Raw genomic sequence first — 27,041 nt, forward strand, 5'->3', positions numbered from 1 at the left:
ACACAAGAACATCTCCCTCCTAAATCGCCAGTGGCTTTATCCCAGCAAATTAACTTAACAGGCTGCTGCCAGGGTTGGGATTTTCTGAACAGCAGACATTTGGAAAACCCAGATCAATGTGGATTTTCCAAATTTGCTTTTGAACAATAATGTAAAAGCCCCAAGAAGTGCATGGTACATTTACGTGCATTGAAAAAACAGCATAGTGGCCGCTTCAATCAGGTAAAAAAAAAAATGTGTGTAAAATTGTGACAAGAAACCTCAAAGCAGTTTTTCCAAATCAAGATATTTATTTGTGCATGTGAAGGAAGCATGAAAAAACACAAAGCATTTATTCTCTTCTGTAGAACAAATTAACAATCTAAGAAAACTACACATGGAGGGGGATGCAATTGAACAAGAGGCTTTGAATAGTTCCTTAACTGGGCTCTACATATGAATGAAAGGAACCAAATTCCGGTCATAGCTTGGACTGCGTGAAATCCTATCAGAGTTCCTGAAATTATGTGAAATGTCTTAAAATATATGCAAAATCGTGTAAATTACACCAAACAGGCCTGGAGGTATCGAGAGTAAAAAATGTACGTTAGGTCAAACATCACAAAAGTAACTCAAGACACTGGCAAGGAGACAAGTTCACAAAGCTACTTTCTCAGTGAACTAGCCCTCTGCCAAAAAAAAAAGTATTTCATATAATTTGTGTTATACGAAATTACAGTGTGTAAAACTATTTAAATTCGCATAGGCATACAGGCTAGAATTCCACTTCAGATCAATATCCATCAGAAAGAACCCTCTGACTCTGAAGGTTCCCTAAAAGTAGAAAGTGATAGGGTAACATGTACTCTGTTCTCCTGAGTGTATGCAATATTTATTTTAACAGCCAAGATGAAATGTTAGAGAAAATATTACTTTGTGACCAAGAGAGACCTCGATTCAGTTAATCGAACATTGGCTTGCGATCACAAAAAAGCCGCCCAACTAACAGAGTTCACTGCCATAGTCACAATATGAAACCGGACTCAGATTAAAGGCAGCTTGTTTTGCAAATAAACCCGATCAGTTAAACTCACCTTTCAATTCTAAAACTGAGAGGTAAGTGGTACTTTTAGATAAGTCAACATAAAAGAACGACGTTTTCTGTGATAAGCTGTTTACATGTTTTTGTATCTGTCAATCCTGCATGTGTAGCTTTCCTGCAACCACTAAATCAAATTACAGTCCAGCGTTTACTTCTGAGATTCAGAAGTCAAGGGCTACAAGCTGATCAGCAGTTAAAATTGCCTTGGAGACTAAAAAAAGGTTATAAATCCATCATTTTGGTGGGGAAAAAGCAACATTTATTCATAGAAAAAAAACACAAACAAAAACAAACAAAGCAGTGTATGCAGAGATGTGTGGCAATAAATACACTAAAAAGTAAACCTACAAGGCTACAATATGGCACATACAATAGGTAAATGCACTGTCGAAATTTAGAACGCAAGACTTCAGATCAGACAATGTTGTACAAAGCTTCCTGTTCCACATGTGGTTAGATTTGGACAACTTCCATGTTACAGATAATGGATAGGAACATGTTCAAATCAACCATTAAGTACATTTCCAACTACTTTAACGTTTCAATTTACATTTTAGCACTGTTTAGTTTACTAAATTCCAGCACAGCTTAAAATTTAGTCTGCGGACCACACTCTAAAAACATAAGGAACATTAAAACATTACATCTGGAAGCCAGATTCTAAAATGTATCAAGACTCAAAAAATAAATTTTTTAAGATTTATATGAAACCGTTGCAAAAAAAAAAAAAAAAAAAAAAAAGAAGGTTTAATGGCTATACAAAGAACTCACCCGCCGAAGTGTTCTTTTTTGACTTTTTATGTATTTATTGATTATGCTGCTGAATAAAAAAAAAATAAACCTTGCAGCACCAAAGGCAACCATAGGTTTATAAAAAGAGGCGGGAACAGGGAATGTATGGAATGCAATATTTCTTGGAGTATGTTAAGCGTTATAGTGTGTATGGAAGGCAGGTAAGAAGTACAAGGCTACATTGGTCTTCATTGAAAAAAATAAGAACTAATACTGATCAATCCATGCACATCTAATAATCAATGCCTTGGTCGCTGTACTGGCCATGATAATCCCTTGGGTAGTCATCTGGATACTCGCCCGGATAATCGTCAGGGTACTCTGCCTGATAATCGCTGTCACTGATTTCAGATCCATTTGTTCCCGTCCCCTGGCTTCCGTTGTGAATGACTGGTTCTGTAGGTGCAGCGCAGTACTTGGGGTCATACACTTGCCGACCAAGGCCATATACACTCATTCCTTTTTGGGATGCTACTTTGTTGGTGCCCATCTGCAGTGAAATAGTGGAGTTGTCCAGTGGTTGCAATGTCCCCTTCTGGTCATAGATATCTCGCCTGGTTCCCGGTGCAGACATGCCAGCCTATGAAGGTAAAGGAACAGATTTGAATTTTAAGAGTAAAGCCTACATTTTGAAAAAACTTAATGTGGTTATTTAATGGCGCTTCTATACCACAGTGTGGTTTGGTTAAGTCGTAATATAACGGAATGAAATCGCGGACCCACAATAGACTTTTTTTCACAGTTTCTGATGGGCATGTTCTTAGTGAAGCACAATAACACCTTCTGAACATAGAGCATAATATCCCCAAAAAAACTGCAAGGAGAAAGCGGGCCTTACAGGTCAAGATCCAATCTTTATTAAGTGTCTCAATGAGCAACCAGGAGAACATTTCACAAAATGATCTTGACAGGGCTCTATTCGAAGAAGCATCAATAGTCTATGGGAAATTAAAGTGCACCAATTTTAAATGCACGCCGCTGTGCTAAGCAACAGCAGACGTGAGATGCAAAGTTTTACATTCCAGAAAGGTAATTAGTTGTGTCTTAACAACACTATCAGACAAGTGTTTCCCATATTTCACCATTCTATTGGGGAAACAAAATCACAAGGATTTTATTTCCTCAATCCCTTTATAACTGGAAAGTTAATGAACTGCAAATAGAATACAAAACAAGCTACTAATACAAGTATATTTCGCCCCATGAGAGACGGTCAGTCCCAGCTAAGAATAGAAGAACAAAAATCTAAGAGCAATACATTGTAATAGTACAGTCTTAAGTGCTTTATGAAACTAAGGTAGAGGAAAATTAGTCTAATAGATCACTATAAAATCATTCCATTGCACAGGGGCCAGCACAGAAAAAAAACATTCCCACCAGGCCAGACCCTTCGAAACACTGGAAACTGCAGCAGCATATGGTGCTCAGAGGGTGGTTTTCTATTTGAATAGTATCTATGGATACAACTAACAATAGATCTGGGACAGCTGCCATAAATTGAGTGGTGGGCATTTTACAAAACTTTATGGATGTAAATGTGTATGGGCAGCGATATAAGAAATTCTAAGACGGAGTGGTGCAGCTGGTGTCGGGGGGGGGGGGGCAGATACCATTAACTGAGCAGTTTAATTTTTGATATACTATTAATGATGCATTAAGAAAGTGGACTACCAGATGAATGCTATTAAAATAGTCTAGGTACCACTTGTGATAGTGCATCAACTTCCCTCAGACTGAAAAAGCAATGTGGGTCGAATTTTACTCATTCGATTGGTGCAAGCCCAAGCCATAAAAGCAACTTAATTCTTCATAAGAATGGCGTCACATTAGACACCAAGGTTTTTTTTAATTAAGTCTGGTGGCTGAGGGAAAGTGCCAAAGTCCACTGGTTGTAGAACAGAATGGCAAAGATTAACCTTTACTCGCGTATTCAATATTTGTTGTTCTCCTTGCGAAGCTTAAGCCAAAGAGAACACATCCACTTCCTAACTGTTGATAGACAGATTTAAATGCAGCGGCATGACCAGATTGAGTGTTATTTCGGAATAGACTCAATCATCGCTATAAGCGCATATGTAATGTGAGGCCCCAAGAATGGATAAAAGCACAACAGCCCTCATATACAGAATACAAAAAGATACGGTGAAAGGGTGGAGCTATAAGGAAAGCTTCAATGTGTTATATGAAAACAAGAGGAAAAGGCACTCAACCACTTGTTGGGATCATTTCAACAGAAAAAGAAATCCATTCTAGCACAGTACCAGGAATGCCGCCATCTTGAAATTTCTTTAGAAGTTTGGGACTGTGTTAAACGTCAGGGACAGATGTAATCAAATCAGGGCACTGCACTGAAACAGTCGCTATCTGCCTATGCTGACCAGATGTCCCAGATTTTCCTGGACAGTCCCGGTGTCCCGACAATTGTGTTAATTTCTATTAGAACATTAGAATGTTGAGCCCTCCATTGCAATCAATTGAGTGCTTTGGGCTTGTACGGGGTCGGTAGAAGCCCGCAGAACAACATTCTAATGTTTTTGTTCACAGCTGCTGCTATGAAGAAATGCCTTTCGGGGATTTAAATCCTCTCGGGCTCAGAGGTCTTTGTTTTTACCTATTAGAACTTTCTGCCCTCTGGAGCGGAATGTTCTAATAGCCTTCAGAGCCCTCCTAGCGAACTACCAGCCATTAAAGGCCTGCTCCCTTGTTAAAGGCCCTCGCCTCGGGCTTTAACGCTGAGCTGGCCTTTAACGGCCAGTAGAGCCCACTAGGTCGGGCTCTAAGGCTAGAATACATGTCCCGGTTTTTGGGCCAAAGGTCCAATCTTCCTGCACTACAGAATTTATAGGTATGCGCTCTTTCAGGCGCCTCTGAAGTATGAAATTATTTGCTTATACCAGGCACCACAGGAGTAGGTAGCTGCCTGCTTCCAGCAAATTAGAATGTTGTTCTGCGGGCTTCTACAGGGGGAGAAGGGGGGGGGAGGGAGGGGTGTGCAAGGGGGGAGGTTCTGCGATTGCAAAGGCTACGTAAACAAAGCCTTGTAAGTTTGTGTGTGTATCCACGCATTTACAATATGTGCAGGTCTAGCACACATGAAAACTTAAATTATTTTTTTAAGGCTGTACTAAAAATGGGACAAGCCAGGTCTAGAAATAAGACTAAAGGCTTTAGTCCTACTTTTATGTTAGGTCTGACCCGTCCAGGTTTTTTGTTTCTCAAATTCTGGTCACCCTATAATATGCTGCCAAGCAAAGATCGGCTAGGATTGCAAGGGATGTGTTGTGTGTGTTATGATTAGGTCTAAAAGAAGATTTAGTATCATCTAGAAACTAATTTCTTCCCAGAAAATAGAAATACTTGGCATTGTGGGATTTCAACTATCTGGCAACTCTCGGGATGAAAAGTAATTTGTTGAAGAACCCAAACTATTAAAAAAATGTAATAAAATATATATGGACATAACTAAACCTACTTTGAATGATGAAGACAAGCCCAGAAATAAGTGTATAGTTTAAAATCTCAATAGTGCCGTGCTAAGGTATCCTTAAACAATGGAAAGGAACCCAACTTGGATCCAAAAGATGTTCGAGCCGTACCTTGTAAAAAACACAAGCATTGGCAGAGGCAATGGGTCTCTCCTATGAGAGTTGCTTGCTTTGTATTTGTTTTTAGCCAGGTTGTACAGTATCACGGCTGCTGTGCAACTTGTCTGAAAGTATTTTTTTAAGCACTGATGTAGCGGCGCTCCTCACTTTTTTTTTTTTATTTCAGCCATGCTGTACAGCAGCTACTGTACAACGTGTCTGAAAGATAAAACGGCACCTCTGTCACTCTAGAGTATTTTAAAGGCGCACATTAATGACATTCATATATTACCGACTAAGAGCTGCTCAGCGGGACCTGTACCCTCAATTCCCAGTGGTGCCTCCTACTCTCACAGCACTACAGGTCCTACTCAAAAGCTAGACACACCGACCCTTAATCACTACATTAGATAACAGTGCAGACTGACCACTGACAAAACGCTAAAGGACTAATGTAATTTCCGTCCGCCCCATGGATGAGACGGGTTGGAAGTTCTGCTGTGTGCAATTAAACACACTTACCTCTAATTGTAATTCGAAGATACTGCACTTTAAATTCTTGCACCAAATGTATTGTTTTCCAGTAAAACAATGCAAATTTGGGTTGCGGGGTGGTGCTTATTGTGTGCGGTATGGGGCAGCAGAGGCGGACTTCTTGCACCTAGCCTGGCAATGTACCTCTGTCATGCAATATTGGACTCAAGTCACGGAGACACAGATATGGTGCCAGAATTGACGGCCTGCAACCCTTCCGTTTGCATGCGGGATTGGTCAAAGATCTCCAATTTGCTAACCAAAGATGTTGGTCAGTGGCCCTCTTGCTGGCAAAGAGAAGGGTGGCCCTGCACTGGGGCATTAGGGTTAATCCCACCAAAAAGTACTGCCTCTCAGATCTGGCCTACTGAAGTAGGTCTTAGATTAACTGAATGCAGAAAAATTGCAGAGACCATCGAGGCCCAAGGATATATGGGGGCCTCTATCGGCCTAACTATGGCAACTCCGGAAGATCCCTAGGGGGCTGAAGAGGCTGGGAGGCACATGGGAACCCGTGTATTCAATATGTTGCGTATGTATCGTGAGTGCACAAATGCAACCGAAGGGCATACTTTCTGTTTACAGGCAATGCAAGAGGTGGGAATGCAGGTGATTGTAGGAGTTACGTTTCATTTAAAACAAGTTACATGTAGTATTACTCGGAAACTTGTAAAAAGATACAGAAAACAGACCGCAGATCTAGTAACTGGAAATTTGCTCAAAAATTGCCAGTTGAATTTCAGATAAAGGGGAGGTAAAGTTATGCACTGGATTCTTTTTAAAACAGTTTTGTAATTTCATCACAGGATTGTTGCGTTAGGATTCCCAGACATTCGGATTACTGAAGGAGAGTTCATTAATGATTTTAAATACTTCTTTATTATTGGCAAAGGAGTTTTAGGGAATAGTAGTAATAGAGTGCCTCTTTAAATGAGTTTAAAAGTGCTAAACTGGCAGAAAGACTATCAAATTTCAGACTATACACAGAGTTTGGCTACATTTAAAGAGTTCTCATTTAACTCAGGGAAAGCTTTGTATTTACCCAACTTAATTTTGATAGGGGAGATCAAGTCAAGAACAGCTGTTACAACCATACGATATATTGCACATATATTTCACAAATGTAATTAGTTGGAAGAGGCTGATAATACGATAACTTAAAATAAGCCCATGAGAAGGCATAATGGTCAGAGGGTAGATGCAGGGGCAACGATCCAAACCAAAATATGCCACGCCTCATGAGTTGCAAATAGTAAGAACTGCAACAAAGCAGAGGAGTTTAGCAGAAAAGTTAGTGCACATAAGGCTCAAAAGAGATGTTGAAGTGAATGTTGAAATCAGATAGGAAAATAGGTGATGATTGAGCAGTGGCGACTGTTACAATGACATCACAGAATTGCAGAGGCGTAGCTAGAGCTTGTGGCGCCCGGGGCTATACCTCAGATTGCCGCCCCTGGGGGGGGGGGGGGGGGGGAGGGGTGCTGGGGAAAAAGGACGGCGAGCACTTGAAAGAGGTCCGAGAGAAACGTAGTATCGCCGCTAATAGTTCATCATACGCGCAGTCGGGTTCTCATATCACCATTGATCAGTGACATCCCAGGCTGTGCAGCTCCTTTAAACCTATCAGCCACTCGTGGATTTAAGCAGAGCAGCTCCTAAAACTGACTTTGCAATGGATCACTAATGGGCACTATAATCAGCTCCTTAAATTTCAAGGCAAAAGCATGGATCAATATCTCAGAAATGCTCAAAGTGTGAACGAAAATATATACACCTTTCTCAATAATGGCCATAAAAAAACCCTAAAGATAATCCATGTCAGCAATGCAGGTCCTGTTTACAGCACAGTACACCGTGTCACGACGCAGATGTTTACAGTTCATCTTCATTACATCTTTCATTACATGAGTATTTTCTATTTTTCTAGTTATGAGCTATATCGTTCCTAGACAACAAATTAACTTCTATTCAAATAAGAAGGCATCCTGAACCTTTCTTCTGACTAATAGAATTGAGTCTACAAACATTTTTTAAAAATAAGATTGAAGTAGAACATAAATAAATCCCACAGGACTATTGATGGAATATAATACAATTACCCTACTTCTCGTTGGCATAGGGTTCTCCATGTCCTGTTCACACGTAAACAGAATAGGGGCAGCTCTGGGGAGTATAAAGTTACATACTGTTTATGGTGCATGTTTTACATGAGATCTCTATCATTGTGTATATGTGGAAGAATACTACTGGATAAGCTCAGAGACACCCCTGCCTACTACTGTACTGGGTGAAAGATAGGGCAAACAGACTGGGGTCAGCACTAGGGAGTACTGTGTGTGCATGCTACTTATGGAGCATGTTCTACATGAGATCTCTCAAAACAAGGGTACCATTTAGTGTGTATGGAAAAATGCTACTAGCTAAGCTCTGAGACACTCCTGCCTGCTGCTGCCCTTGGAGAAAGACGGTTCACACAGAATGGGAGTATGCCTCTAAATAAGAGTGTCATGGTAGAGGTACCATCAAGTATGTATGGGATAATGATAATGGCAAGGCTGAGAGACGTCCCTAACTATTACTACCCTTAGACAAAGAAGATGGAAAAAGAATGGGACATCATAGGGGAGTCATGTGTGTGTGTGTGTGTACAGCATATGGTGCACGCCTCTACATGAGTTCTCTCACAGCAGAGGTACCATTTAGTATGTATGGAATCTCATGCATTATTGTGCTTTATGCATCATGATGCATTCATTGGAAATTCATGATAATTAACTTTCTCCAGTGCATTTTCAACACCCTACCCTTTGTCAGACACAGTCCCCACCTTCTTTGCATGTGCTGCCCCACCACACTTAGTCTCAACAAACATGGTGCCTCCAGAGCAGGTCAGAATTGAAGGTGGTATGACATAGTGTGCCTAATAGGGAATCCTGTGTGAAACATACCTCATCAGTAACAAACATCTTATCTAACAGCAAGAATGCCCAAAGGCTTGGATGCTTGCTTTACAACTGCAGATGTTACAGTCCGCATTTAAAAAGGACTTCATTAATCCCTGCTCCTAAAGCAAAACCTTTCCACATTTTCAAAATTACACATCCAGACACAATGAATCATACGTTTGTGAATTAGTGCATAGAAAATGTTATACAAGGCAAAGACCACCAAAAGGTGTAAGATTCATATACCACCCATGCTGGTAGGCACTTTTTAAGAGTGCTTGGTCCGGAGAAGGACAGACTCAGAACATAACACAAGTATTTAGGATCGACTTTAATAAAAATGTATTTCTACCCAAACAAACCTTTCTTAGTAACATCAAAATAGAAAGACTGGGAAAAAACACATCATTTTCTAACATGTACCATGCAGCTCTTAGATAGCAGTTCATAGCTCACTGTTCTAGATTACGAATGTAGCTTATGAACTACACAGTAACAACAGAATCTCTGTGACAAAAGCAGTAACCCACTGAGCTGTGCCCATAAAATATTATTCTTTGATATGCATGGCACAGGTCCTTTGCAGCAGGCGTATTACAGTCTTGCCAAGTACCACACATTAGGAGTTGGACTAAGGCATTTTAGTACTGATGTCCACATCACCGCACTAAAATTTGTTAGTCACGCATACTATAGCTCCTGGAAGAATCACAACACGTTGCTTCATATTATGACAAACGCAGCTACTACCAGCACCTGTTGCGCTACTGGTTGTCCAGCGCCGCAATTAGGAGCTTATAACCGACTACACTTTGGTTGTTAGGGAGTAGCGTTGTGACCTATAGTGTCAAAACTTCTCTAAAAACACACATATACTTCTGCCCTGCAGCTTAAATACATTTGTACCAGGCCCGGCCCTCCACCTGGTGATCTGGTGTCACTGCAGAACATAAACACAGCCAGGATCCGGCACTTCTGTACCATCAACAGAAAGCCTGCAACGAAAATCCCAGCCAGTGGCTGAATTTTGGTTTGTTTTCCTGTTACCATGCTCACCACGCAAATAGCTTTGTGAGACTCACAGCGTGCTCTCTATGATTGTGCTGCTGGCAGGCAGCTGGCACTGGAACAGTGTGGGGGAATTTTTCTGCTGTGAACATCCCAGATTCTGCCCTATGGACAGTTTGCCTAAAGATAGCAAGCAACTTAGCCATCACCAGCGCCTGGCCTTCAATCACGAAGGGTTCCCTGTAGACTGTCCAGTGGGCAGTGGCGGGCGCAGTTTAAAGGGGGCACTGCTAACTAGTACTTAGGAGCACCTTGTGTAACAGCAAGAGACAGTGACTAAGAAGGTCAAAGAGTAGCCTTGCCTGGCAGGCCTTGGGCCTGTAGGTAACCTCAGCAATGTCTGCAGACCGGTCCACCACGCACTCTGCAGGCTTTGCCCGGCAGCACCTTCAGAATACTACAGGTGAGTCCAGCGCACCTGATCACTAGACTAACTTGAGAGCTGCAGCTGGGGCAGTACCAGGCCGGACGAGGGGGATGAGGGTTGGAGGACTAAATAGGTTTATTCAGTCACTAGTTTTGATTGTCTTCACCTTCAGGTAACAGCATTCAAAATAAAGGCACACTGTATGTTTAAAGATAAATCCAAGTTAAAGTAGTCAGTAGGAAATGCATTTGTTTGCATTATGAAATCTTATAGATTAATTCCGTCACTGCAGATTAATGTAACCAGACAGTAAAGGAACAGATTTTTGGCTGGCAGGGAGGTAAGGAGTGGTGGTTAACGACTTCTGTATTTATAGTGCTACGATGTCCAAGCTTATGACTTAAAGCACAATTCATTATTTTAACACAGTTTAAAGTGTTTTTGAAGTGTTACGTTTTGCTGTGAAATGTCATTCAGAAGTCACTGCAAACATGGAATGTCACATCAGCAATGCAAATACGTGGTCGCTACGATATTAACCCTCTGGGCTACCTTACACAAGTGAAAACTGCCACTAGACGAACCTCCCATCTCTCCCCAGCAGGTAAATCAATCACCAGAGTTAACTTGCCATTTTGTTTGTTGCCCAAAACTGCTCAATATACAAGGAACTTTCTTCTGCTTTAAACACAGCTACACTGCTACAAAGCTGCAAAATAATGTTCCATTACCGAAGAGAAAAATAATTACATGTGCAGGCCCATTTAAAACACTTTCCCGTTACTGTGAAGGTTTGTCCCTGGGTCCAAGGGCAAGGCCAGAGCCTGCAACACACTCTCTCTCTCTACACATGACACAGAAAGCACTTCTATTCGGTGCGCTGTCCTCCTTTCCCTAACGTCACCCCCAGAGTGACGCGTATTTTATCTTTTCAGAAGTGCCACCTCAAAAAACAGTGTATAAACTAGGGGGAAACGAACCTGCTGTTGCTTGAATCTCCCAACGACCCGCACACAGCACAAGGAGAGTTGAAAGTAAAAGTATTACTCTCACACGACCTGCCCCAGCCAGGCGCCCGAGGTTCAACTGACTCACTCAGTCAGAGTGACACGTGAAGCAAGTCACTCGCTAATGGCAGTGGTTCCTAAACTTTTTCAAATCACGGCTCCCTTGACGTATTGGCTGTTGGCCGTGGCTCCCCATTTGTTACTCTTTTTTTGCGGGTGGGGTGATGGAACCCTGGCCTTGGAAGTACTTCCATTTTTCTCCCTGAAAATAATTGGGATGAAGCCGATGAAGGTAAAATATCATACAGCCTCTCTCTTGCCTGCAGACCCCACAGTGGCAGCTGTGTGCACATTCATGGATGCAGGTGCTAGAGGGTCTTCCATCCAGCCTTTGCTGGACACTGTGTGCCAGATGTGCTCTTACAGCGTCTCAGAGATGACGTGTTTACTTTTTGTCTCCTCTGTCTGTCCGCAGTGTGCACACAGTGTGCACGTGGAGTAGTGGTCATCCTGGGCCTGCTCTTGCTTCTCCACTGAAGCTCACTCATTATGCCAGCAGTCTCATTCTACATCCCGGGGTGGAGGGATTGACCGTCTCCCCTCAAGCCCCATCAGTTTGTCCAGGGAAGGAGTTGGTCATCTTGGACTTGCTGACCCATAGAACCTCTATCCCCCTCAAGTACCAGTAGCACTTAGTCAATGCCGCAGCAGGAGGGGACTTACCTTGGTCCCGCTGTCACTCTCCCCTCTACTATTATTCCATCCAAATTTTCTTTTAACAGATTTTACGATTCTAGCTTTTTTTATGTTGATAAAGTGATCATGTTTTAATTTAACTGACCCATCTTAACTGTATCACTATCAGTCCAAATTTCAACTATGTATATATTACATGGATAAAGCAATGTACCTGTTATGCACTCAAAAATCCATACAAACACAGACATACAAAAATAAATCACAAACCATAATCATCATTATGTCCACCTGTGTTACATAACATGCATTACAAAAAAAGTCTGACCTATTTGCTTCTTAGAATATGTTCGTTCATAATTGCAGATCCAAAGCATGCTCTTAGCTCTGAGCAGGGCAATGCGTTTGTGTGCAATAAAAAAGAAAGCCTAAAGGGAACAGCGTATGAAGATACGTTGAGTGTCACTAACTGGGAGCAAGTCTAACATCTCGGAGCACAGTGTTTCTCTAGGATAATCTGAAAGACCCCAACTGCGCGTGCACTTGTACAATGCTAAAATTCTACACCTAATAGCCACGGGGGAAAAATCATTTTACATACGAAAATCAAAAATTTCGATTCCTACAAGTAGTTGGTTTCAAGGTGTGGCTACAAATTACGGACAGTTTACAAACTGGTTATATGCTGAGTTGAAGCAGTCCACTGACGCAAGAAACTCTTAATTCTTGCTCTTGGGGAAATGTGGTTTTTGTATTCTATCCCTCAGAACTTGTACATGGAATATCCTCGCTTTAACACTGCAGAGCAAGTGTGAACAACTGTTCAGAAAGTCACTGATATTCTAATTCAATTTGATCGCTAACAACACAGGATGAGATGATGCCACTGTGTTTACAAAATCACCGCCTGCAGGCTCCGCACACTTAGTAACAGCAAACACGCGTCCATGTTGCTCCTTTCTAATAAAACAGTGAGGCACCTTTGAGCACACGCACTCTTTCTTACCTTTGCAAGTCAGCTGCCTGGGCCATGCTATCCGCGCTTGGCATGGCCATTAAGCTGACCTTTGTGGGCTACCTCTGGCTGATGCTGGCAGTGGCTCTCCTGTTGGCGCAACTTCTACATCGGAGCGTGAGCACTGCCTACTTCCACGCCCTGCATTGTCTTGCTGTGACCTACTAAAGAGATCGGTACACCGAAAGGAAAACTTCAGCTGGAACTGAACTGCAGAACAGAAAGCACGAGTTTCAACTTAGGTCGTAGAGCAAAGTAGCAGCGATGTAAAAGGAAGGGATTAGTCCAGTGGTTCCCAAATTGATATGCATCTGTTTGCGGCGCCCCTAACGGCGCAGAGGAGCGTCCCGGCGCACAGATTGAGAACCACTGGCTTCTGGGCAGTGGGCTGAGACTGGGAGAGAGTCGGTTCGGGTCAACAGCTTGTGAGGTGTCAGTCACTGGATGCATGCATGCACGTCACCACGTGCGTTGGTGCGTGCAGCGCGCTAAACAACAGGACAGTTTACAAGTCTGCCATGAGTGGGCTCTGCATGATAAATGTTTGCAGGGCCGTCATTGGTAGCGCTTTCGCGCGCTACCAGATTGACGGCCCCGGACCCAAACATTTAGGTACACTTTTAAAATAAGCTAATGTGGTGCGTGCAAGGCAGTAGCATTTACACACACTGGCTAATCAAGGCTTAGTTATGCTACGCAATGCACTTTGGCTGCCAATGATTATTTTGTGTCGTGTTGATTTCGATACCGGCCACCCCTAAAATAGTGCCGCCTGGGGCGGACCGCCCCCCCCGCACCCCCCTAGCTACGCGGCTGCAGAATTGCTGCGACGATATGTTGACATTACCGGAGGACTGATAAAGCAGCATGCACGAGTAGGTTGTATGATAATTGAGAGAGATTTAGAGGACTAGGACATTGGTATTCTGGCAGACAGGAACAGCAGAAATAAAGCACTTATGCAAATAGAGCAAATCACCCGGCTTCTCTCACACAATCCGAAAAGTGAGGTTTTTAGTTAGAAAGAGGTAGCTTCTATCATGCCATAAGAGACCAGTCTTTGAACCAGGTTTCACTAAAACAGAATAGCTACATCATACTCCCATCAACTGGCTGTAAATTTCAACACTGATTAACCAGTGAGCATGTGTTAATCAAATAAACAATTAACTGCATTTAAATTCTTTTGTTTTTTTGGAAGAACAGCTGCTAAGCCCAGGAGCAACCACATGGGGATTGACTTTCAACACAGAATCAGACAAAGAAATTAAGACGTATTAGTTAGAATTTAACTTCTACAAGCAAAAAAGTTTGGCAGGGATTACGATTTAATACGTTTAAAGAAGATTACCTGAGGTGGGCGGCATTTTGTAAAGGGGCCCCCACTGGTTTAATGCGGTGACTAAACATATGCAGACCCTCCTACATTCTTTGTAAGAAACCCGAAAGATCTCAGAGGCTACCTATGTGGCTTGCAGTGTTTTACATAAGCTCCAAATAAATATAAATTAATAAGCCAAACAGGCAATAACTCTCCTCTGGGCATGTACAGGCACGAACAGACTTGCCTTTAGCCCACCAGCCAGAATGCATTTATTGTGTCCCAGGTCTTTGGCGGTGCTGAAAGGATCAGTACCAAACGCAGACCATCAGCAGGGGGACCAGCTTCACAATACAGGAGTAAAAACCTCAGACCAAAATTAGGAGGTGCGCACAAAACTCAGTCAGGGGATAAGAAAGCTTAGAGCAACAGGGATAGATTACTACAAAACAGAACGGACGCCAAAAAGCTGCACCCAGAACTATCAGACAACAAAGTTAAAATACAAACTTCAACATACGCTTCCACAAGCAAACACAAGTAGAAGTGCGAATGCAAGCAATAAATGGGGGTGCTAAAATGAAGGGACGTATCGGGCTGGAACCTAGAATTGGCATAAAGTGAACTGTTGTGGAGTCAGTGTGGGATTGTGTGTCATGGACCTCAGCACATGCTTGGAAGGTCGTTCCAGAAGCTAGAAAGCCAAAAGGGATAGCACTAAAAAAGGGAGCAGAGAAAGGTTAGAAAACAGACGATCTGGTAACAAGCCACCAGAGGAGAAGCATCCATCCAAAATGGGGAGCGCACAAAGATAGCAAAGAGGAAGGTTAAAAAGCCTACAGATGAAGGGAGATTACTACTATGTAAGTAAAATGTCAATACGGTGCACCTATTGCTAGTATGTGCCAAAGTTGAAAAAGAGGTTCAGGAACAATATTACTCTAAGATGGGTAGGCTTTTGCCACCATTGATTTTAGTGCTGCTCCTAGGTGGTCTTAAACTGTCGGTGGTAATTGGAACATCTTTATATCGATACTGAAGCAAAGAGGTGTAGGAGGTGAATTGTGTGAGAGCATTTGTGATATTTTGCTCAGCATTGTCCCTTTCCAACCATTCTTATAAACATGGGTAAACATGCACAGCTACAGATCCCTTTCCAATTCATAGTTTGAATGCATGTCCTTATGTGGAGACTGAGTGCCAGGAGCACCTGTTGGAATGTCAGCTTTCCTAATCTTTGTCTGGTCAATGCTCCGATTTCTGGGCAATGCTCCGATTTCTGGGCAATGCTCCGATTTCTGGGCAATGCTCCGATTTCTGATTAAAAGTCAGTGCAAAAATAAGCCTCTTCATGGGAAGTCTTCATGGTGATTTTGCCACTATATGGCCAGTCTCTTGGTCAATATGAATTTTCCTTTGCTTGATAGCAGCTACAAAATCCTCGGTGTCTCCTCGGTGTCCGCAGAATAGAGTAATGCTTTATTTTTTAAGATTGAAATGTGGCTCCACTCCAAAGATCTTTTTTGAACTTTATTTACATCGATCCGTGCATGTACGTTTAAGATCTAGATCCTTCAGAACTCGTGTCTTGAATTGGATTCTCGTTAGAGTGGTGTGGTCCTTTTTAAGGCCACGGACGTCCCAGCTAAAAACCTTTTTGCGATGAGAACCCTTGAGGCTGACCCTTCACAATAGTGAATGACTGTCACGCTCAATTGTAGTATTTCTCCTGGATGGTTTTAGTGGTTGGCAGGGGCTATACCCGTCCCAAACAGTATCCATGATGCCTGATCTCCCCATTCATTCCTGAAATGGGGTCCTCTAGTTCTTCTCTGGTTTCACTTTGTTTCATGTTCCAGCTCTACAATGTCAACACCTTTAGTGTCGTGAGGTTTTCAAGCCTTAACCCGATTACAGAAAAAATAAATCTGCCCTAGTACATTGTGGGTTTCAGGGACATTGGTTTTGAGCATGCAGCAAATTACCTAACACATTCTTTGAACAAGAACACTTGTAGAGATTCAAAACCCAACAAACACTAGTTGATAGAATGCACAGCATGTGATCTACAATACCACAAGCATAAACTAGTGCATTCGCCAGCAGTCCTTTAGATTACCGCAGAATGTGAGGACATCACCGAAATGGTGCATTTACTATGGGCCCTACCTACTTACATTGAAAACACACAATGATAAAACTAGAATTATAGCACGACATGAACCTAGGTATAACAGACAAGACCTACATGTATAATTAGTGTCCAAGAGGTCAGGAAGTCTGAATTTTGTAGAAATTGAAAGGCTGCTTCTCTGAACATTTATCTGTGTGGCTTCTCCTCCTACCACTCCATCTAACTGCAATTCATTGCTCGAGCGGCTGACATCTTCCACCGAAGAGATTGTGCTTACAAGAGGCATACCCAGGCCTCCAAAGGAGATTGGGTGCAGTGTCCCTCAGTGTGAATGCGTAACTATGCTAAGCTAGGAGTTTGTTTTCCTTTGTCCTCGATAAAATAACCAACATGTTACCACATAGAAGTATGCACCTGTATCAAATACAGAAGTCTGGTCTTAGCAGAGACAATTGCACACTAAAAATTCGTCTTTTGCTTAGTAATTGGTTGTTTTCAATTTTCTTAAAATTCTATTCTGTTATGATACGTAGATTTAGCATGCTCCTTGTCCCTCCATTACCTAACCCACTTATCAATACAAGTAAAGCAAAGCAAAGGGGGTATTCCCCCTGGCATTCATAATCCCTCGATTAAGGTTTTGTCCCCAGCCCATCGATCCATTCTAGTGATTTAGCATTACTGAACCTCTTGTCCCACGGTATCTGGCCTGAGCAATCAGCTAAAGGGTGGTCATTAAACAGCATCCTCCCTTAAACCCGAGGTACTCATGAAATTTTAGAATGCGGAGAATTAGGAGATTAATATAATTATATTAGAAAGTAATACTGAGTCAGCTGAGTCTAGACCACTCCAAACCTAATTAAGAGAAAAGGCTGATTGGCCAATGAGCAGATTAATAGGAACCATTGCATGGCTTTTAGGAATGAGCACAGAAAGAGCATGGCTGACCACCAATCTCAGAATTAATAGAAACTGAGGGAACTTTGACCTCAAACAGAAAAGAGAAGGACATTCCAGATTTGGTCACCCACCCTCTTGAGTTTGGGTCCAGGATTGGTACTTTTGTAGGCTCCCTTCACTACTATCAATGCCATTATGCAGCTATGTGTGAGGAGTTTGGGGAGTACTTTGGAGATATTTGTTGTGTCTTATAGGTCAATCATGCCTTCTTAGCTATGTGTCTAAATGAAGGATGGTTCCTCTTGCCAAAAGTGAAGAGTAGTTGATTCCTTAACAGGGACATACTCCCTCCACGAGGACCCACACTTATTGCAAAGAAAGAAGCCTCTTTTTTGGGGGTGGGTGGGTGGGTGTCTGCGGGGGGGGGGAGTTTTCTATAGCTTAAACTCGACCTAATGGCATCAGAGTGCTTTACATGAGCACCAGTTCCGTTACAGATGGTCACATGCATTTTGGTAGGCACGGAGAGATTAAGTGATTTGCCCAAAATCACAGTATGTTGAGCGTTTCTGCTGAGAATCGAACCCGGTTCCCCAGCTTCCATGTAGACCGCTCTAGCGGTTAGGCCACATCCTCTCCCTTGACATGTGCATGGTCTCCAGATAACATATCCCTCCAGATTCAGCCTTCAGGTACAACAAGACATATGGCATATAACACTATAGTACAGTAATCATAACATAGGGGGTGGGTAGAAGGATATTCTGGCCAAAAAAAAAGACATAAGTATCAAGATTCCACGAGAGTATTTCTTCAACATATTGAACTGATGCAAATTCACAGTATGAAAGGACAAATACTGCAGCACCACAGGGACATATAGTGCCTCCCAAACACCCAGCAAGATTTGGGAAATCTCCACAAACACTTCCTAAAGTAAGTGGCAACCGCTTTTTCCTAGGGTCTTTCCCATTGAATAGAAAGATATGGACCAAAATGCACGTGCCTAGTTGTATAATGCTATAGACATTAGCGTGCAGCAGTGTGCTGTTTAGGAAGCAGAACATTTGGAGCTGTGCAATCAGTATGAAATGGTCATCAAGATCTGTCAGCAGCTCCAGACAAATTGTGAATCTGAGGAGTGCCAAATGCTATATAAACATAAGCCTGAAATGTTTGACACCTTCAGCCATCATATCGCTCAATTGCGGTTTACTTTTCTCTTTGATCCCTTACCGGCCCCAACTCTTCCTGAACAGATCTCTCATCAACGAGGTAAACTGGGACTGCCGTTTATCTCATCAATATAAACAATGAAAAATCAATGAATACATTATCTCAAATCCAGAGGTGCAATCTGTATTGGCATGCTTCATATTGTTTCAAATTCACATACCTGACTCGCCCCTTTGTTGGTGCCCATCTGGAGACTGATGGTCGTCTGGTCAAACGGTTTGTCTGTTTGCATCTTTGGGTCGTAAAGATGTCGCCGGGTCCCATAGGCAGTCATACCTGCTTGACTGGCGCATTTATTGGTGCCCATCTAAGTTAAAAATAAAATAAATTAAAAGTGAATAACAGTTTACACTAGAGACCTCCATTAATAGTAGAACCAACGTATAGATTCTGGTAAAATAAACTCAAAGGCAAACGATTACCCGTTGTTACTTTTATTGCAAATTGGAATAGTCCACTTTCTAAAGCATGCACAACTGTCTAGAGTGTTCGGGACCATTCAAATAGTTAATGTAACGAAATACAGTTTGTACACTTAGATTTTTGACATATTTCAAGGTATGCATACTTGTGCTACTGGTAAACCCAGATGACTGTAGCAAATTAGCGAGATGCACCTCCAGGAACTATAAAAGAAGGGACAATGTGGCAGAGGAAAGTCAATGACTGCTCTGATCATGGTACTGCAGTAATAACGGAGGTCTTCAAAATAAAGGGAGCTTTTGGCACAGGAAGCTAATTGATCAGCACCCGGAAACCATTTAAACTGGGAATTCAATTTCAGTTCTGTCAATATACAGATTTAGTCAGTGGTCTGTAAAATGAAGCTGGTAGGAAAGCAATACGAAGGCGAAAAATTGAGCATAACAGATTGGGAAGAAGGGAAAAATTGAATGAGACATTGTGTAGAAATGAATCAAATGTTTACACTAAGACAAAGGGCAAAAATAAAAGTAGGAAGTAAAGACAGGCACACATTAAAGGGCCTGAGGAGGACCAGGGAGTGAAAAGGATTAGGGAGGAATGAGGGGAGACTATGGTAGAAAGGGAATAAGCAGGACTGCGAAGGAGATTAGCTCAGGTAGGGTTTTGTATGTGCAGGTCTTAAGTCTACAGCAAAAGTGGAGCCCGCCAATCAACTCGTAGCGAGTACTAGGGGATGGAAGCTGCAACAGAGGACTGTGTGGCAGGTTTGCAAGAGTTTGATTGGATTCCATTCTACACTCAAAGCTCCTCAAATTCTTGATGTCGCTGGAGATTTTATAGGAGGCTCTTGGGAAGTTCTGGTGTCGATTGCGAACGGCCTCATGTGTTGTGTGCCGAATTACATTTCATTCTGGCATCAAGAGAAAGAGTGAAGATAATTTAGTACAGGCATTGTGTGTTCATATTTTCAGGCTCCCAATATTACCCTGGCCGCTGAAAAACAAAAATGCTCTTTATAGGCATTAGGGATGACCTTGGCACACCAGAGTCTGCGGGGCGGTCACAGTTTAGACATGGTAAGAAAATAGCTAAAACAGCTGCAAGTGATGCAAGACTTTATAGACAAATGGGTATCAATCCGCAATCTCTGATTTTCCTTCATCTACTGAGTAGGTGTGAAACCATCCATGTTGAGCACCCATTTTGAATTTAGACGCGTGGGAGACTTTATAATGATCAGTTTGGTTTTCTAAGAGTTTAACATACAGGTTCATTGACATCCAATTGTGAAGAATATTACAGATGACTTTTGGTAAAGATATGTTTAAGTGCACTTGGGTATTGACAGCATACTGGTGAATCGCAACCCCCACCTCCTCCATCAAGATTTATAACAGAATAATCTTACAAGCACAAACACTTTACACCATAATTTGCTGCACTGCGTTTTTTTGTTTCTATGATTTTACTTAAAGACAATGACCAGCTTATGACTGATTAGACAAGAACAGCAGATACTCCTATCCCATTTGTGGTCGGGGTTACTGAAAGGTCTTGCAGAACAAGGAGTTTTTCTATGTTGACATTAATTTATAGCGCAACAAATATATTTCCTGCATGGAGTCATTATGAATAATGTATATTAAATTAGCCTTGATGGTTGCTGTAGCTCTGTGCCAGAAAAAAAACGATTGCAGTATTGCTGGAAGTGACATGGATTAATTTAATCTTATATTCGAACATATATTTTGGCCCTACTTCATTTTTGCTTTGGGCTATTGCAGCTGAAATCACAAGACTGACCAAGCTGAACGGATTCCTCTGCTGGCTTTCATATATAGCTAAAAACTGAATGCATTTTACTCGCTGTTAAAACGATTTACTAATTAACGACCTTAAATAGATTTCTTTAAATTCATTATGCTTGGTCCGGTTTCAACCAAGGTAGGTGACATTTTTGCTTTATCCTTGCAGTTTTCTGGCTTTTGAACTTCATTGGAAGAAACCTTTATGGGTGAAGGAAGCGGTACACAACATTAGGAAACTAACATACTTCATGATTGTTTTTATTTCATGTCCTTCAGTTACCACAGCTGACATTTTTTGAAGACATACTAGGTACCCATCTACATCTCGTCTCCAAATCATTTGCACAGATCATCAAGTTGTCCCAAGCATTTACACGTGGATGAAATGATATGAAGTGAAAACAGTACATTATGTACCAGATCTCAAGTTTCTACCTTGGGTTCCAAATGCTAAATCAGTGGCAATAAATAGAAGCAATCAAAAAGTTACACGGTATGAACCATCAATTGATTTATCTGTAATAAAACGTTGCACCAAATTGGCTACAAACTTCATATATCTCGTTTACGGCTAATTGGTCGGCACAATTAAAACTATCTACAAGGGGGATTTTCACTAGATGTAGACAGTGAAAAATCGACACATGATATCCGGTATTGGTAAATCTGAAGGCGATTATGTAGTTCGGACTCACCCACATTAAGGAAAAGTCACTTTCATGACTGCTACTGATACATTAGGACAGGGTTACTCATAGTACGGCCCACCTGGCCTTCATTGGTGGCCCACGGACCTTGTTCGATTACATGCCGCAGTTTCTTCCTTGGAGTAAACGGGGAAGATGGCCGCAGGAGCAAACGTTGTGAATACGCTTGAATACGTATTCAGAACGTTTCCTCCTATGGCCATCGTCTCTGCTTACTGCTTGCCTCCGATTAGCCTGCCTGCCTCCGAGTCACACACGGAACCGGTGAGTTAGTGCAACGAAGAGACCTAGGAGCGAGGCTAGGAACACACCGCCATTGAAAGTGAGAGAGGGGTGTAGTCCGGAAGGGGCGGAGCTAAAAGGATTTCTCGTAGTCGCATGGAAGAGTGCCTGAGGAGAGGTGCGTGTGGATGGGGGGTTGTTGGGGTTAAAGAGGTTTATGGAGCAGTAAAAAGAGGCTGGGTTAAAACCTGAGCTTAGTCAAATCCGAGTAGACGCTGGAGCGCAGCCTCTTCTCTCCTGAAACCGAGTTGCTTTCGAGGAAGAGTTGGCATCTCTCAGTCAATTCATCCCCATTTGGAGGTTGTCACCTACTCATTGGACTCGGTGGCATACCTCAAATAATCAAAATGACCCCTTAGACCTCCCCTACACGGGAGCATCTCCCTGTAAAATGCTTATTCTCCAGTGATTTCAACGGCATAACACCCCCAAAGTGCTCAATGTCACCCTCGTCGCAGATTCAGCATGTTTCTTGTGTAGTTCATGCCTTCAAATAAAAATGTATTATCAAAATGTGCTCTTTGTAGTTGCAGCTCCGATCCCCACTGATCCCCGCCCCCACTGACTCCATCCCTACCAGTGTGGCCCTCGGCCACTAACCACACTGTAATTTTGGCCCCCGACAAAGTTTGTGAGTACCCCTGCATTAGGAAGTGTAGCATAGCAGTATGCATCATTGCGTAGAAATGGTGGCAGTCCTTAGTGGAACATGTGCCCAGATGATGTAAATTAAAGTGGGATTCAAGGCTTTATTTGCATCCCCGAGAGTGGAGGTACATCTGTGTTCTCTGGGGTTGAATGTCAGCTTCGCACCGTGAAACAGTAAAAAAAAAAAAAACCTGGAGTACGAGATGGTGTCGATTTGGAGTGAAATGTAGGGGATTTGGTTGTTCTTGCGCTTCTGTTTTTTGTATACTCATCTGGGAAATCTTACTTTCTATGAGCAGTGTATGAATTTTCCTGGAAAATTCAAAGGCAACTTACAGGAACCCTTTCTTCACTACCAAAGAGCTCGAATAAAGAATGGTTACATTTAAAGAAAAATTCTCCACCTCACCAGGTTTTGAAAAAACTGACTTTTTGATTAATGTTCAAAATATACATTTATAAGTCAATCTCACAAACAGAAATAAATGGAAGGGAAGAGGCAAGGGCAGAAGAGAGATGGCATGCTGGGTTGCACGTGGCGAAAGTGGAGTATATAATAGGAGAGTGAGGGTAGGACAACTGGGAGAGAGGAGGAGTAGGTTATTTACAATACTTAACACAAAAAACTTGGAATCAAATTATTTCAAGTCATCTACCATTCACTAGGGGATTTGTATACAACACTAACTCTAGATCAGGTCAGAATGAACAGGTATCTAAAACATGGTTTGTCCTTTTACGAAAAGTAAAGAATTTTCAAATTTATTTCTGCCCCATTACCTGCAGTCCGATTACACTTTGCCCAGCTTTGAGTTTCTCATCATCAAATTGCCTTTTCTGTTTTTCTGAGTACTTGACACCAATGTCAACGGTCGTGTGGAAACCTTTAGTTTTTGCCTGGAAATAAAAAGAGTCACAAAATAAATTATATGGTTTAAAGTCCATGCAAAGTGAATGAAACCACAAATCTATAATTATTAAAGGTCGTAAACACAGCTGAATGTTCAAGAAGTATCTGCACTAAGCTTGCCCACGCCAACCACAACGTCCTAAATAAGAGCATTTCAAACTTCATTAGAGCATAAACATACAATGATTCGGATTCTGATACAAAGAGCTTTTTTTAAAGACCTTTTTCAGTGTGGGGGTGTGAAGTAAAATCAAATATAAACGAAATACTCTACAATAAGCCATAAAATACATTCCACAAACAAGATGGAATAAAAGCTCCAGACAGAGACACTGCTATGTTAGACTACATTCAGGTGAATTTAATTTTAACTGGTAAGTAATTTAAAGTTCTTGTCAAAAATACCAACTAGAGCATAGGGCTCTCAAAGACAAATACCAACTCATTGGATAAAACATACCACATTTAAGCAACTGATAGCCTACTAAAAGACCCAGAGAGGGAGGGGAAGGTGGGGAAGAGTAGAGAGGGTTAAGCATGGTTAATTTTAACGTAAATGATCACAACACTTAAGTTTACTCTAGTTGGATTACCTTCTCATTGCAATTAAGTCCAGAACCTTGGCATTTCTCCCACCCACAACGTTTCCAAAGATGTGGTTCCCAACAGGTGCTGCAGGAGTTTCCACAACATACACAGTGTTGAACTAGGGCAGTAATATGTTTACTTAAAATAACCATATGAAAAATCCTGACCAAACCCTTGTTAAAAATATCCTGCCACCATTACTATAGTTTGAACTGTACCCGGCAGCCGGAATTAAGAATCATGGCAGTGGAATAACACAATAGCTGCTCATTTACTGGAAATATTAACAGGTGCTTTTTGATGGCCAGTCACCTCTCACTTCTGTCACCTACAAAGACAACAAACCATCCCCACAAACGCACACTTCAAGGGAGGTCATCACTTAAAAATACCTACACGTCATCAGCCCACCACTTACCTAGTAAAATGTGCAGAAATGGCAACAATCCTCCCAGATTCTCAGTTTTGGGGGGGAAAATCCCTCACACCCACAGCATACAATCTTTGTGCAACGATTAGGGATCCATGGCATTGCCCTTATAGGCAGCAAAACAAACTAATGAAACTAGGAAAGCCAAGTATAATCAATTTTCCATATTTCCAGCCACTCACTATGTTCATTGTTTACCAAAATAATAGCTCTAGGGGATGTCCGGTGCGGATCATGAATAGACAAAAGATATTAGAGTTCAGGAAGCCTTGGACGTACCCCTGGCGTCACAAAGCATACAGTGGACCTTTGTAAGTGTGCACTGGAGCAAAGATCACATGGTGCGTAGGCACCCGCCCGACAGTTCTAATGAATACTGTTGCATTTCATAACAAGCATTTGCAATGCAATAGGTCTCGCATTTACGAGAGTTTAAGCTATTGGCATTGTAAATTACAATGCCTTTTATTTATCCGTTTTAAATACCAACAAATAATTTCTAGCCATTGTCATTTAATGGCAATAGCTAAAACCCTCGCAAATGAGACCTACTGCATTGCAAATACTTGTTTATGCTTTAAATTAAGGTCATTTACACAGTTTTACCATCCATTCCAGGCACTCCTTACGAGTTGGTCATTAATTGATGCAATATTTATCACACTCGAAAAAAATCTGACTCTGCTGGGCCAGAATGTATTGGGTGCGAGAAATACCACCCAATTACGGTTTTCCCAATAATGGAAAATAACACAGTTTGCCACCTGTCCCATTATTTACTTTCCCTGGTAAATATCAGCAGAATTGACCTGCTAAATGAAACCATGGGATGGGATTTTTATCACAATGCTCTTAATTTGAATATATGTGCAGTAACAGGAGTTACAGCACATATTGGAATTTAAGAGCAAACTGGTGACGAGGTCCATAGTCTAGAACAGTGAAGTTTCCATGTAGCAAACTCGAGAGAAGATAAGTGGGTTGTGCTGCATGAAGAAAAATCTTAAATAGCGCTTCATACACCGATTTTGTAAGTGGTGCAAATAACCGATGTTACTATTATCCAATTTAATGTTACATAGTTAATTTACCAACATTGGAAGAATCGAAGGCTGATTTTGCTTTGGCAGATTCACTGTGCGCCTTCAGATCACTGTAGATTTCAGCAGTAATAATTAGCCCCCTGAGCCATCACAGCAGCTATATGCGATTGATATGGGCTGAAGTTAGACAGCTGATCATGTTGCTTTACTCATTATGTAGCCTTTCCTTATTTCACTTTTCTTTGTTTTTGGTGGCCACATTTAAGTGCATAATAGAGCCAATAAAAAACAATGTTCCAATATTTTTTATTCCGCTGTGAACCATTAGGTTACTCAACGGGTTAAAGGTAGCATGAACAAACTAACATGTTAGATTAGGAGCATTGTTAAAATTTAATTTTTAGCCAGAACTAATAATTCAAATTAAAAAAAATCAAATGAAAAGTAATTTTATGCTGCCCTTTTCCCAAGTGGAGGCTGGCACTCCCAGAAAAAAAAAACTGCAGTGGACTGTAAATGAAGTGCCTGTGGGGATGGTCCCCAAAGCCATTTACCCACCTAGATCAGTGCTACGTATATGAGAAAATAACCCCAGCTCTCGCACATCTCCCTCACCCTCATCCTTAAGTGCAGCCTCAAGATCACCTGAACATGATTACACCACCACCAAGCATTATGCACCACACCAGCCACCCTACTCATAGAATACACTATACACCAGCTCCCTGCCCCTACTGAATAGCCATGCACTCATCCTCTCAGAAGGTGCTCTGAGGCCTTGTTGGGGTAAGGGATAAAAAGCACTCCAAACATTCTAAAATGTATTATTTAGGTGAACAATGTGCTTTTGATATACACAAGACAGAAATGTGTCCATATACATGGATTTATTCATATGTAGAATTTCAAGATTATGGTGCAGAACACTTTGGGTATGGATACATATAGGTAGTAGTGGGTTACAAGATAAGGATTTGCAAGTACGAAGAAGCAAGTACGAAGAACCAATCGATGAGCTGGTAAGGTTGGGGCATGCCACTGATACCCGCTATTCGATATGGTAAAGCTTTGAAGAAGAGTAAGAGACCTGAAAACCTATGGTGAAGAAGGCAACACTGCTGTAAGGTTATCTGGGCGTCAGGCTCGAACTCAGAAGTGTCTCGAGGAAGACCAAATTATTGAACCATTGAAGACATCGGTCTTTAAGAATCTTCTAAATTTGGAGTAGTAATTTTTCACTCGCAAATGTAGTGGTAGGGTATTCCACATGCAAAAGCCTTAAACACGAGTAGATTGAGTAGCAAACCCTTGTATGTAGGTGAGGTTGTTAAAAGATGGCTTTTAGCAGACCAGAGGCTCCTGGTCAGAAATTAAGATACAGTTTTGTAAGGCAGTGAAGTGAACAACTATAGAGTACTGTGTGTACGATGCCACATATTTTGCTTTCTTTTACCGGGAGCCATAGGAGGGATGTCAGGGCTGGTGTTATGTGGTCATGCCATTTCAAACTAAACAA

The 27,041-nt window shown here is 41.8% G+C and overlaps 1 protein-coding gene across 1 annotated transcript in view; it reads right to left on the reverse strand.

Annotated features, from left to right (window-relative positions):
* Window positions 1–270: 270 nt before the first annotated feature.
* Window positions 271–27,041, reverse strand: part of CNN3 (calponin 3) — a 193,047-nt gene continuing 166,276 nt past the window's right edge. Inside the window, exons 5-7 of the mRNA XM_085601493.1 lie at window positions 23,335–23,451; window positions 18,844–18,990; window positions 271–2,453 (exon numbers count right to left, since the gene is read on the reverse strand). Of these exons, the coding sequence (XP_085457619.1) occupies window positions 2,106–2,453; window positions 18,844–18,990; window positions 23,335–23,451 (612 nt within the window). The 3' untranslated portion in view covers window positions 271–2,105. The remainder of the gene's footprint in view (window positions 2,454–18,843; window positions 18,991–23,334; window positions 23,452–27,041) is intronic.

Source organism: Triturus cristatus, chromosome 4_2 (genome assembly GCF_964204655.1).
Source record: "Triturus cristatus chromosome 4_2, aTriCri1.1, whole genome shotgun sequence".
NCBI classification, from domain to species: domain Eukaryota; kingdom Metazoa; phylum Chordata; class Amphibia; order Caudata; family Salamandridae; genus Triturus; species Triturus cristatus.